The following is a 12802-nucleotide window of genomic DNA, read 5'->3' as shown; positions in this document are numbered from 1 at the left end:
GAACAGATGAGAAAGTAGAGATGTGGCTAAAATCAGAAATTAAAATTTGCAACCAAAACAAACAAAAACAGGATGCTCATGACCCAAGTGATCATAAAGCAGAATTCTGAAGGAATAAACAAAGGAGTAGCAAGAAATGTGGGCAAGACGAAACAGCTAGCATAGCTAGAAACTCCCTAGCACCTGCGATTGAATAGAGGCTGTTGCCAGGGTATTCCATGCTTAGGAGCAGGAAATGGCAAGACTCTTGCTAGCAGATATCAAGGCACTGAGTCTCCAAAATGCTTTAGAGCAAGGACACCGGAACCAGGCTGCCTCGCTTCAAAGCCGACTCTCCCACTATAATAGAATAATTACCAAAAAAGAGCCACATTTTTTTTTCCATCTTCCCTTCACCCATGCTCTTCACAGTTTAACTTCATACTGGAATTCTCATTAAGTGCTCTCGTTACTCCCCTCTTTGAATCTTGGCTGGCCCCGTGACTTGGTTGGCCCAGTAGAATGTGGCAAAAGTAATAGTGCACCAGTTCCAAGCCTAAGCATGTTTTCACTCCCTCGGGACCCTGCCACCATATGAAGAAGCTTGGACTAGCCTGCTGGGTGGTAAGAGAGACACAGGGCCCAGACACCACCATTGCCCAAGCCAACAACCAACCAATCCTTAGATGTACGACTAAGGCCATCCTAGACCTGCCAACTCTTACCAGACCACCAGCAGATCACAGATGCAAAACCAAGCCTAGCTGATATTAGCTGAGCCTGGCCAGATAAGCAGAAGTGCCTACCTGACCCACCGACTCATAAGCAATAATACAGGCTTATTATTTGAAGCCATGGAGTCTTGGAATGGTTTGTTATGCAGCAACAGCTAACTAATATAGCTAACTAATATATAACTAGCTAACTCTTTGAATTTAGGCAATTTCCTTAAGCCTTCTGGCCTCGGTTTCTACATCTGTAATATGGTGATAATAATAACAGTAGTGACCTCAAAGGAAGGTTGTGAGGGTTACAGAAATGAATATGTGTGAAGCACTTAGGATAGTGCCTATGGCATATAAGCAGCTACAATTTGTTGAGCACTTACTGCCTGTGGGGCACTGTGATGAATATTTGTCATAAATTTTCTCATTCCGTCATCACAAAAGCCCTGTGAAGCCAGTACTATTGTTATTCACAGGTTACAGGAAAAAGTGATGCTCTGAGAAATCCAGTAATGTGCTGAAGTTTACTCCACTGAGAAGTAGCATGTGTGGGACTGACTTCAGAGCCCGCTGTCTAAAGCAGGACCCTACATTGTCTGTGAAACTGCCTCTTGGAACGGGCATGATGGGATAAGTTAAGGCACTTATCCTCTCCAGCAGAGAACTCTTTCTTAAGTGGGGGCCCATCACAAATAAAAGGTTAATCCACACAGCATTGCTTTTCTCAAAGTTTAAAGCAAATCCTCGTCTAAGTTCCTTCCAAGGCTTGGAAATCACCAACACTGTAAGTCGAGAGGTATCTTTTCTAAATGATGGAGACTCAAACTCCATTATCTAGCAGCTAACTGCATTACATCCCTCACCCTTGGGATCTTTCCTCCGTTATTTAAATTTCAAATTTCTTTTCTTCCCTAAAGCAATTTGAATAGCTGGACCAATTTAAAAGTTTCAGTAAAAGGGAATTACCTTGAGATCAGCCCTTAATATGCCCTGAACACCTTTCTCTCTTCACCTAAGAGCTTCAGTTTTTAAAGTTAATTTAGCCTTATTGACTAAAGTTCACTAAAGAAATCTTGTTCTAAACCCTGTACCCATCGGGCTGTCTTAAAAGTTACGCTAATTGGGGCGCCTGGGTGGCTCAGTCGGTTGGGCGGCCGACTTCAGCTCAGTTCATGATCTCACGGTCCCTGAGGGCTGTGAGTTCGAGCCCCGCGTCGGGCTCTGTGCTGACAGCTCAGAGCCTGGAGCCTGTTTCAGACTCTGTGTCTCCCTCTCTCTGACCCTCCCCTGTTCATGCTCTGTCTCTCTCTGTCTCAAAAATAAATAAATGTTAAAAAAAAAAATTAAAAAAAAAAGGTTACGCTAATAATTTTCATTCATATTAAAATTTCACGTGTTTATTAAAAAGCATTAATAAACAAAACTATAAGTTATACCTCTTGGATACCATTCCAAAGGAAGTAGCCAAACAAAATATGGCCGAAGTCAAGCAATACAGAAAAAGTATGCATTGCCTGATATGGCCACAGGGAGGCAGCAGAGGGTGAAAGATGGGCCAGGGGTCCTTGGCAGTCTTGTGGAAGCAACAACAGCACCATGTGGAAGCAGCACTAGCTGACTGGGGTGGGGAGGGGGGTTGAGCGAGTTGATGAATGGCTCAACCCTTGATTTTCTCACTTGAAATTCTGTAATACTCTGCACATCAGATGATATACAATACTGGAACAGTTGGACTATTTTTGAAAGAAAAGTAGATTTGGAATCCTGATTCTTCCAATCTGCTCAAAGTCGGTAAATAATTACTATCTGATGCCCACCGTGTACAAGGCACTGTTTTAAGTACTAGGGATCAGGTAATAATAATAGTAACTAACATTCATGGGAAAATAAGTGCCAAACACTTATTTCATTCAATGTTCCCAAAGAGGGGTGCACTTTTATTATCTTCATTTTACTGTGAGGGAACTACCTTAATAACTTCCCAAGGTCATAAAGCAAATGAGCCAGGATTCCAACCCAAATATTTTGACTCCACAGCCAGAGCTGTGAACCATTTTGCTGCAATCTGTCCGGTCCCATCTTATCAAGGTAAAGGATATGGCTTTTGACCTTGAAGAGACCAGTTTAGGGGAAGGAAAACAGCATGAATTGCACCATGCAGTATGTACAACAGAGTGAAAAAAAGAGTGTGTCCTAGAATCACGGAAGTGGGAGAGATTAACTCTGTGCAGTTGACATCTGGGAAGGCTTCACTGAAGAGGTGATGTTTTTGTTGGATTTAGAGGAAGGCATTTCCCTCCTCACCCCAAATCCCCCATTTAAAAAAAAAAAAAAAGAGGAAGAGGGCATTCCCAGCACAGGGAGCAGCATGTGTGTAAAGGCCATCTGGGCAGAGGACAGGTCAGAAGAGGGACTTGGTTCAGCTCAGAATGAGCCTCAGATGCCATGGTCAGATCTGGACTTTCTCTTGTAGACAAAGGTGAGCCATTTTAATGCAGCCATCACACGCTCATATCTGTGCATTATGGGTGAAGATTGGCAGTGTGGGAAATGAATGGGAGAGGACGGGGAGGGAGACCAGGTGGAAAGCTGTCTTTGTAGCTCAGACTGGAGAGGACAAAAGGCTCCTCTAAGGAGGTCTCCGTGAGCCTGGGAAGGAGAAGCTGGACTCAACCCATTTCCAAGACTGGATGCGATGACATAGGGAAGAGATGGAGAAACCTGAAAAATGGGTGGCCAGCCCCTGTGTATATCAGGGTTAGAGAAACAGAAGGCAGTGCATATTGGTGGGGGATGATGATAACCTTGGTTTTGAATGTGTTATGTATGAAGAGCCTGTGGGACATCCAGGGACGGATCTGGATGGAAGTTGGAAACCGTAATCTAAACTTTTCTCCTGCTGGATTTAAAACTAATCATTAACTCAAGAGCCATTTCCTGAATGCTTATAGGCGAGGCCCTGGGGAGGAAGACCTGCCTAATCCCAGGAGCTTGCCCTCAGGTAAAGAGAAGCAGAAAGCAGGGATCTAAGTGCTCTAATTCAGTTATGAGCAGCTGTGGTACATTGAAAGAGAGGCATCCGTAATCAGACCCAAAGGTTCGGGGAAGGCTTCCCAGAAAGATCCTCGAGTTGGTCTTTGGAAGATGCCTCCCTAGCTGAGTAGACGTGGTGGAAAGCAATGATGAGAGGAGGGGACACAGCAGGCAGATGGTCCAGGATGAGGAAGCAAGGAAGCCCGAGACAGTAACAGCAGATCTGGGAACTGTGACAGATTTGTTTTCAAGGGACAGGGGAGAGAGTAGCGACAGAGGCCTAGGAGGCCAGCATTTCCCACTTAGGAAATGCTTTGCCTGCTGAGTCAAAGCCAAGAGTGCTCTGGGGAAGGGGCTAAGGATACCAGAGACACTTGCTTAGCAATGTGATCTTCAAGAAGTCACTTAAACTCTCAGAGAATCATTAGAGCATGGGACGGTTTTGAGCCTGACACCTGGGTCAGCAAAGAGGTGTGTTTTTTGTTTGTTTTTCTTTATCTTGAGAGAAAGAGCATGCAGGAGGGCAGAGAGAGAAGGAGACAGAATCTCAAGCAGGCTCCGCACTGTCATCATGGAGCCCAATGTAGGGCTTGAACTGAGGAACCATGAGATCATGACCTGAGCCAAAACCAAGTCAGACGCCCAACCTACTGAATCACCCAGGTGCCCCAGCAAAGAGCTATTCTTATCTCTGATGTGTACCTACCACCTTCAGCCACACCACGGAAGCCAAGCCACTTTTCATGTGAGAGGGAGGTTTAGTGGGGTGGGGACAAGCCTTGAGGATGGTCCCACTGGACTGTGGGGTCTGCGGCACACACCGCAGATATAGGAGGTCTCCCATCCCCGTTCGTTTCTCTCTCACTCACTGATTACACCTGCCTTTTCCTACTGACCACCCACACTGCTTAAAAAATGTGTGCCCGTGTCTAGCCGCATTCAGAATCCCCACCCGCTATGAAATAAATGAAGCTACTTTCTGGTGAAAGTACAGTTACTGCTTTTGGTTTTCTGCCAGGCACCCAGTGGACACACTCAGATTCCTGAGAAGGTGAAGAGATGGAAGGAAAGTAAGAAGAGGACAATGTGGATAGCTCCCCACCTCCCTGGGGACCCGTCTTTCTTGTCATCCATCACATCCCTCCTCCCATCTCTCACACACTGGACACCCCCCAATGGTGTAACTGGGCTCACAGCTCATCTCTGCTGCTCTCTCGAGCCAGCTGCCCTGGGCATATTCCTTGCCCCACAAACTTCAGTTTCCTTGGTGTTATAGGCTAATACACCTACCTCACAGAGCTGGCCTAGGGACCAAATGGGACCAGGGCCTGCCACAGCATCTGACCCAATCTTCTCTGGCCCTAAGGTCCGGATCCCTCCTAGGACTGCCCACAGAATTGCCCCCTTAGATCTGGGTTTAGAGTGCGAATCTACCAGGTTTTCTGCCCATCATACCCCGAGTCTGGCCACTAACTCAGACTAACAATAGGGGAGAAATAAAAGTCAATAGCAGGTCCAGATCTGTGTACAAACAGATAATTCAAGAAAAGTTCTTGGGCCGACAGTACTAGGGGGACCCTGAGCTCACCCTGTCCCACATTTTCAACTAGATATCATCCACATCCAAGCCAACAAACTGCAGAGTACAAACAGATAATTCGACGGAGAAGAAAAGTTTAAATACTGGTAACGGGGTGGGGCAGAGGATTGGTAGGGTAAGCAAAGGGAACAAATAGGCTCTTGGCAAAGGATGAGCAGATATGATCCTTGCAAACCTACCCCCAGATTCTTGCAAGCCCAGCTCAACCCCCTTACTCCCCTCAGCCCCTGGAGTGGAGCGGCCTTGCAGACAGAGTGGCTTCCCGGAGCTCATCTCAAAGACTTCTACGAAATTATTTTAGAAATATGAATCCTTTGAATGTGCATGAAATTCTAGTGCAAATTAAGAATGGGCAAAAGTGAAGATGCCCAAAAGCCACCCCCTAAGTGAAAACATGTGGCTACTCGACCGAGGAGTCCCGCCCCTTGTGTGTCTGTTAGAGGCAGAGTTGGGAATGGTTCGTGCTGCGTCAGCCAGGCAAAGGCCATGGGCTCCGAAATGACAGCAGGCTGACAGGGTCCAATCAACACAACAGCCAGACACCAGCTGGGGCCATCGTCAGCTGAAGGAAGTTACCAATCTTGGTGGCCACCCTTAGCACCTAGCCCCTCCTCAATTCTGCCAGTCACCAGACAAACATGGGTCTTTCCCCTGTGCCTCTGCCAGGAACACAAAAGCTCTCCCTCGTGCCCTGAGGGATTTCTGGAGGCCAGCTCCCCCACAAGGCTTTCCATGGCGTTTCTCCTCACCTCTTCCAGACCGCACAGCCCCCGCAGACAGAATCTCATATCTGGGCTTTATGTTTATTGTACAAGAATATAACATGTTAAAACAGGGAAACAGGGATTGAGTACACATTCCTATCTAGGAAACCAGCTCCATTGTCAACAATAAATAAATATTTAACCAGTGAGGAGTCCCTGACAGGCGCTAAGAGGTTCCCAGCACGTAGAGGTAGAGTCTGGTGGAGAGGGAGACAGTCAGGCTGCCAGTTCCTGCTGAGATTCTCCAGCAGAGGCAAACTGAAATTACAATAATAATAAATAACAACAGCAACCACACAACAGTAATAAAATAATATGCTATGACAATGGTCACAAAACCAACAATACATTATACTTAAATAATTTTCTCCTGGAGGAGCTCACAGCGCAGAGAACAGTGTTGCTTTTCCTGGGGCATAACGGGGCTGCCGGGTTCATTTGCCTCCGTGTCCCGGGCTCGTGCAGAAGTCTCACCACAAAATAGGTGTTTGGTGTTGCCCTGAGGTGACAAGCAGGTTCTAATTTCTCCCAGTCCGCCTTCTCCAAGCAGTCTCTCCCCCCAGCTGCACTCCCAGCTTCTAAAGTCTTCCGAGGGCCATCTCGGTTCCAGGCCCGACTTCCCCCCACACTCTGGTAAGGGCACCTCACATCCACAGGAAAGAAACACAAGGCTCCCCTTCCACTGAGGGCGGCTCTTTTTCCCTGTTCTCACACCCACAAAAAATACTGGCTTCATTTCAATGGAACTTTTGGAAACTGCCAAGAGAGTTCTCATGACCCTTTTCTCCCTAGCTCCACCCTGCTGGGCCCAAGAGCGGGGCTAGCCACTCACTGAGGGGCCCCACACCTGCCTCCTCATGGGCCCTATGTTCAAGGGCAGCATGGAGCCACGAGAGGGCACAGCCCAGCAAGAGGCCCCACAGGCCCTGCTCACAGGCGGACCTTGCCGCAGGCACAGGGTCAGGGACCACCTACAAAGGTCACCAAGAGCACCAAGATTAATTTCACAGGCGCAAGATGGCCCCTTTTCCAGGCTCTCTACTGACTTGCAAAGGGGCTCAAAAAGCCAGTTTTTGAGGTATAAAACTCTTGCTTGGGGAAAGCATCAAATTGGTTCTCCAGCCTCAATAAGACTGTGAGGCTGGACACGGGAATGTTAAGAAGGGCAAGCTAAGCGACCCTCGGACAGCCCAGAGGTGAAGGGGACAGACTGGGAATGCCCTTCTGTGTCCTGGACAGCCTGGGAACTAGGAAAACAGGATGCAATCGGAGTCAGCTGTTCAACAGGCGGAAGAGCTGATCTGGTGGTCTTCCCCTCTCTCGTTTACAAGTTCCCCTTATCCAGGCTGGAATATTTCCTGCCCCGTGGAGAACAAGAGCCAATGATCACTCCACCACCACCTTTCCTTTCCCCGGAGAGCCCCACACAACCCTCATCTCCAGCCCTATCCGCTGGTCCTGGAAGCGGGCGGTGGGGGGACCCACTCCTGCACAGAATTCAGTCCCACAGTATTTAGAGGAGAGGGCGCTGCTTCCAAAACAGGCGGCCAGATGGGCTTTTTCCTTCACTGTCCTCTCGGGCCTGCTTTGCAGAACCTGCCTCAGGGATGGGCGACTCCACCTCTCTTCCTGGCTGGCTTCCTCACTGCCACAAGGCTCAGGTGTGTGAGGGCTCCACCGGGCCGCAGCTGGATGGAGAGGCCAAGGCGGCCGCGGCTTGGGCGGCCAGGTCCCGGTAAGCAGGTGACTTCAGGAAGCGCGGATACGAGTCCTTCTCCATCAGGGTGCGGGTCTTCCCCTGAGCCACGTCAAAGCAAGTGGCTGTGGCGGCCTGCACATTCGTCCTGGTCAGCTCCCTGGTCTCGTGGTCTATGTTTACCTGTGGGAAGGAGGGCAACAATGTGGGTGAGTGGAGAGTGGGCAAGGCGAGGGTGTCAAGGGGTCAGGGGGCCGAGGAGGGCCTGACGGGCAGGTGCAGCAGTGGAAGGGGTACCCGACTGTGAACCTGGAAGCTGGGGTCTCCTGAGCTGACCATTAATTGGCTTTTCAACTGTGGGCCTGTCCCCACCTCAGATCCAGCATCTGCCATCAAATCTCTCAGTTATCAAGAACATATTAAGAATGTATACAAATCCGGGGCCTCTGATTCTTGATTTGGGCTCAGGTCATGATCTCATGGTCATGAGTGTGGAGCTTGCTTGGGATGCTCTCTCCTCTTTTCTGTCTGCCCTCTCCCCCACTCACACGCACTCTCTCTCTCATGAACTCACTCTTTAAATAAACAAACATTAAAAAAAAAAGAATATATACAAATCCAATCCCATTTCATCCCTGCCTCTGTACAGTCCTGGTTCAATTCGCCATCACCTCTCTCCTAGGTTAGTGTCAGAGCCTGCTAACTGGTCTCTGCCCTCCACCCTCACTCCTGTGGTCTATTCTCCAGCCAGCAGCTACAGTGAGCCTTTTCAAACTCAAGTCAGTCTGTCAGCAGCAGTGTTGTCTTCCCTGGTCACTCGGAGGAAAAGCCAAAGTGTATGCTGGGCCCGCAGGGCCACCTAGGCCCACATCTGGCCACGTGTCTGACCTCATCTCCTACTCTCCCTCCCTCACTCTCCGTGCTCCACACGGGCTCACTGCCTGGTTCGTAGTAACTAGGACATGTGTTCTCTGGCTTTTGCACTTGCCATTTCCTGTGTTAGAATGTTCTTCCCTCCCTTATCTGTTCATATGTCACTTTATGGAACAGCCCACCCATCACTTCCCTTTGTAAAAACAAAAAGACCTCACACGTCCACCCATCCGGTACTCCTGTGCTCCCCTTTTTTTTTTTTAAATGTTTATTTATTTTTTGAGACAGAGAGACAGAGCATGAACAGGGGAGGGTCAGAGAGACAGGGAGATGCAGAATCTGAAGCAGGCTCCAGGCTCTGAGCTGTCAGTGCAGAGCCCAACACGGGGCTTGAACTCACGGACCGCAAGACCATGACCTGAGCCGGTCGGACGCTTAACCGACTGAGCCACCCAGGCGCCCCCTGTGCTCCCTTTCAAATCCTGCTTTGTTTGGATCAAAACACGCACCATCACCTGACATATATTTATGTATTTCACCATTATTGTCATCTTCTCCCATTAGGGTAGAGACTTTTGTCCCTGCTATGTCTCTAATAACTATAACAGTGCCTTGCATGTAAATGGTGCTCAATAACTCTTTTATGGAATAATGTGGTAAAAATTAAAGTGCTCAGAAAATACAATACAAAATAGGATACAAAAGCAAGGTATTACTATATTCTCTCCACAAGGTGGCCCCGTGCACTTTACCAAACGCTGAGGCCAGCCATGGAGACCTGAGGGAAGGTGGAAAAATTCACCAACCACATACCAACCAGCCTGAGGCACCGTCAGCCAGGGGACTGAAGCAGGTCACACAAGGTCCCTAGGGTGACCTGTCTCCCCACTTGTATATTTTAACCCTCTAATAAGGGCTTAGTTTACAAAAGCAGGTATGCACCAAAGCCAAAACACCTGCCAACCCCTCTAAGCCCCATCAGCGAGTCTGAGGGTAACAGCACCCATGAGTGGCACAGAACCTGGTTTTCCTAGTCTCCAGCCACAGAAGCCCATTCATGCCTGTGCAAAATAAGATCACTCTCTATACTCAACCCTTGCCCTGATGGACACCCACCACCCCCAGTTCTCAGTGGGGAAGGAGCAGGCAGGTGGAGGGTCCACAGGACATGTGGAGGCTCTGACCTCTTTTGGGGCTTCACTGCGGATGAATTCATCAAAGATCTTGTGAGCCCGGGAGGCCAGCTTGGTAGCCGACCGGAGCTTTTTAAACTCCTCACAGGCCAGCCAGAACTCCAGGTTCTCCTCGCTGAACTCCGTCTTCAGGAAAGCATGGAAGGCGGCTACTCCATCTGGGGTTGAGGGGAGAGAGGGAGAGACAGGTCAGACAGTGGGACAGCGAGGAATCAAAGAAGAAAGACAGCAATTGTAGTTAATGGCTCTATTTTTAGGATGTAATTTTCTTGAACAAGGACCTGCCTTTGTATTCTGAATAGAGGCTGGCACACTAGGGGATGGATCATTATTATTATTACTACAACTATTATTTTGCCCACGCTTTCAGCATCCCTCAGGCTGGCTCCAAAGCACATGGGTACACATGTGCTACCCCCGGACGGACACAACAGGATCCTACTCACTTTTACTGCTCAGTAGCAAGTCAAATGACTCTTTCCACCCCAGCACATCTTCTGAGAAGTTTCTGCTAGAAAACAAAACAAAATGCAAAGATTTTACTTAAAAAAAAATCAACAAACTAATGCCTAGCATAAATCCTAGCCAGAACTCTCATGGAGGTTGTAGAATTCACACAAAGTGATTACTGGAGCAGACTCCTCCAACCCTTGGTTGAGGCTACAGGTATTTTTGTAGGGGACAATTAACTCAGTAATGAGAAAACAAAGCCAGGGGCCTTCTAGTCCTCAGTAGATAACTCTAAGACTGTCTCTTCACAGTCCAAAATTGTTTCTATTCTTCTGACCGTGGGCTTTGTTTTCTACATTTCCCCCCGTGGAAATAAGGGCCTCAGGAATAGAGATTAAGTCTACCCATAACCCCAGAGCCTAGAGCAGCACCTGGCAGTGTTGATTTTCAATATGAAAGGGCTTACAGGCAAAGTGCACACTAATGGGAGTAAAGTCATTGACTGAAAAGCCTCAAGTGTTCTTAGACCTTGTCCTAGCCCTGGTTGCAGAGACAGTGACATCTGCAGGTGGAGGAGTCTGGTAACTAGACATTCCACCCTGGGCACACATATCTGTCGGTGGGCCGAGAACCCTGGAGCCACCGACCCAATCACCCATAGCAGACCAGCAGGAATCTTCACTAAAATCCTCAGGAAGGGGTCACCAAGATGCACCCTCACACGTCCTAATTTCTGCTTGTATTTTCCTCCTTGTGGCTCCTCTCCTCGATCTGGATCCCTCCCCTCTAGGGCCCTAGGCCGGCCAGCAGGACTCACCCCTCTTTGCCGTGTTTGCTACTCCACTCGAACTTGCTAACACTGCCAGTATCAGAGCCCAGCTCTGATTTGTGAAGAAAGATCCCCAGCCGTGTCTTGAACTCTTTGGCTCTGGAAGACAAAGCAGGCACATGGGAGGATTCCCCATTTGCTCAGCCAGGGCAAAGAGGCGTCCCAGAAGAGTTGGGGCCGGTGCCACCCACCTTCCAGCCTCAAGGGTTCCTGGGAACCTTCAGCTGTTCCCAGGGCCTAAACTTTGCTTCTCTTCTTAATATCACCAACCCAGAACAATGAAAGTAATGTTTCAGCTGTTCCTCAGTAGGACTTACACTTTCTGGGTTCAGAGCACAGCATACATGGCCTCTTTCCCACTTAAGTCACACTAATCTATATTTGTGCCTGTTGATTAGCAGAATGCAGCTCGGCACTCTCTAGGCTTGTCATGAATATTTCTGGAACTTTGTGGAAACTGATTCCTGCCTTCGCCTTCACAGCCACCAGCTCCAGCAAGGGCTAGAGGTGGCTGAGTAGCTCCCTGGGAAGTGGGCACATCCCTCACTGGTGGACCCAAAACACACCTCCCTGCCTTCTCAGGGCCAGGGGACTCATGCTCCTAGATCTGGGCTGTAGAATGAAAACCCAGTGTTTAAGAAACTAGAAAGGCAGTTCTGCCTGCTGATGTCAACGTGCTCTTCGTGTAGCCGATCTTTGGCAGGTCACCTGAGGACTGCCATTTGTCAGAGGCTGGGCTATAACAGTAAACAGTGGTCCCTCCACTTCCCCTTGTTTTTCCTCCTCCCTTCTCTTGGCCTGTGGCGTCTCTAGGACTCTAAGGGAAGCATCTGAGAACGTGGAACTAAGGTGACCTCTGCCTCTCCTCTCAAGTCAGTAGAGTCTCATTCTCCCGCCCACCCGGTCCCCAAGCCTGCCACTCCACTCCTTAAGGACTGGTGGGACTAGGACTTCTTCCTCTGGGCGGCTGGCAAGCTCCATGGGACAAGCTTCTCTTACCTCTCCAGGCAGGTGGTGGGGAAGGCGGTCAGGGTCCGGCACATAGCTGCGGGTTCAGAGCAGCACGTCGTGGGGAGGATGGTGATGGGCTCCAGCGGTCGCCGCGAGCGCGACGAGGCAGAGGGGCAAGAGGCGCGACTGGCACCGTTGAGCAAACTTGAGCTTTAGCGGACTGCACGCAAGGAGGCGCAGCTACCGCGGCTTTTATTTCCTCGGAGGGAGTGGGGCGGGGCTGCGCGCCACCGACCAATCGAAGCGTGGAGGTGGAAGGTGGAGGCGGGGCCAGGGAGATCGACGGGGCGGGGCGCCCGCCACTTGCACGCAGCTGTGAGTCGCTGGGCGCACGCGGCGGCCCCCTCCTCCGGGCGGACGCGGCCACGCGGAGGGAGAAGCAGCAGGGAAGTTACACGGCACGAGGTGCGCCCACTCAGTTTAGTAGGAAAAAACCCGTCGGCCTCTAGTAAAAGCAGAAAGCCAAGTCAGCGGTAGCAGGCGGATTTGCGTAGGGGGTGGCACGTTGGGGAGGCACACACACAGTGCCAGTCACAGCCTGAGCCTGAACCTGCGGGGCCCTGAAGGACGGGAGTGAGGGGCGCTAGCCCAGCAAGACGGCGTCGTGATTATACTGATAGCAACCATTTACTGTGCTCCTACTCGAAGA

General features: G+C 49.7%; 1 protein-coding gene across 2 annotated transcripts; it reads right to left on the bottom strand.

Annotated features, from left to right (window-relative positions):
* Positions 1-6121: 6121 nt before the first annotated feature.
* RGS16 (regulator of G protein signaling 16) lies at positions 6122-12341 on the bottom strand. 2 transcript variants are annotated; one of them, XM_049634119.1, is made up of 5 exons: positions 12142-12341; positions 11131-11241; positions 10310-10374; positions 9855-10021; positions 6122-7980 (listed from the first exon to the last, which is right to left on the bottom strand). In XM_049634119.1, the coding sequence occupies exons 1-5, from the start codon at positions 12183-12185 to the stop codon at positions 7759-7761; spliced, it is 609 nt and encodes a 202-aa protein (XP_049490076.1). In that variant the 5' UTR covers positions 12186-12341; the 3' UTR covers positions 6122-7758. The 2 variants fall into 2 exon arrangements, with proteins under 2 accessions (XP_049490076.1, XP_049490077.1); XM_049634120.1 differs by having other exon boundaries at positions 10310-10371.
* Between the last annotated feature and the right edge of the window lie 461 nt (positions 12342-12802).

This window comes from Panthera uncia, chromosome F1 (assembly GCF_023721935.1).
Source record: "Panthera uncia isolate 11264 chromosome F1, Puncia_PCG_1.0, whole genome shotgun sequence".
Taxonomy (NCBI): domain Eukaryota; kingdom Metazoa; phylum Chordata; class Mammalia; order Carnivora; family Felidae; genus Panthera; species Panthera uncia.
Note: the sequence above shows the minus strand (reverse complement) of the source record. Positions and strands in the feature narration are given on the sequence as shown.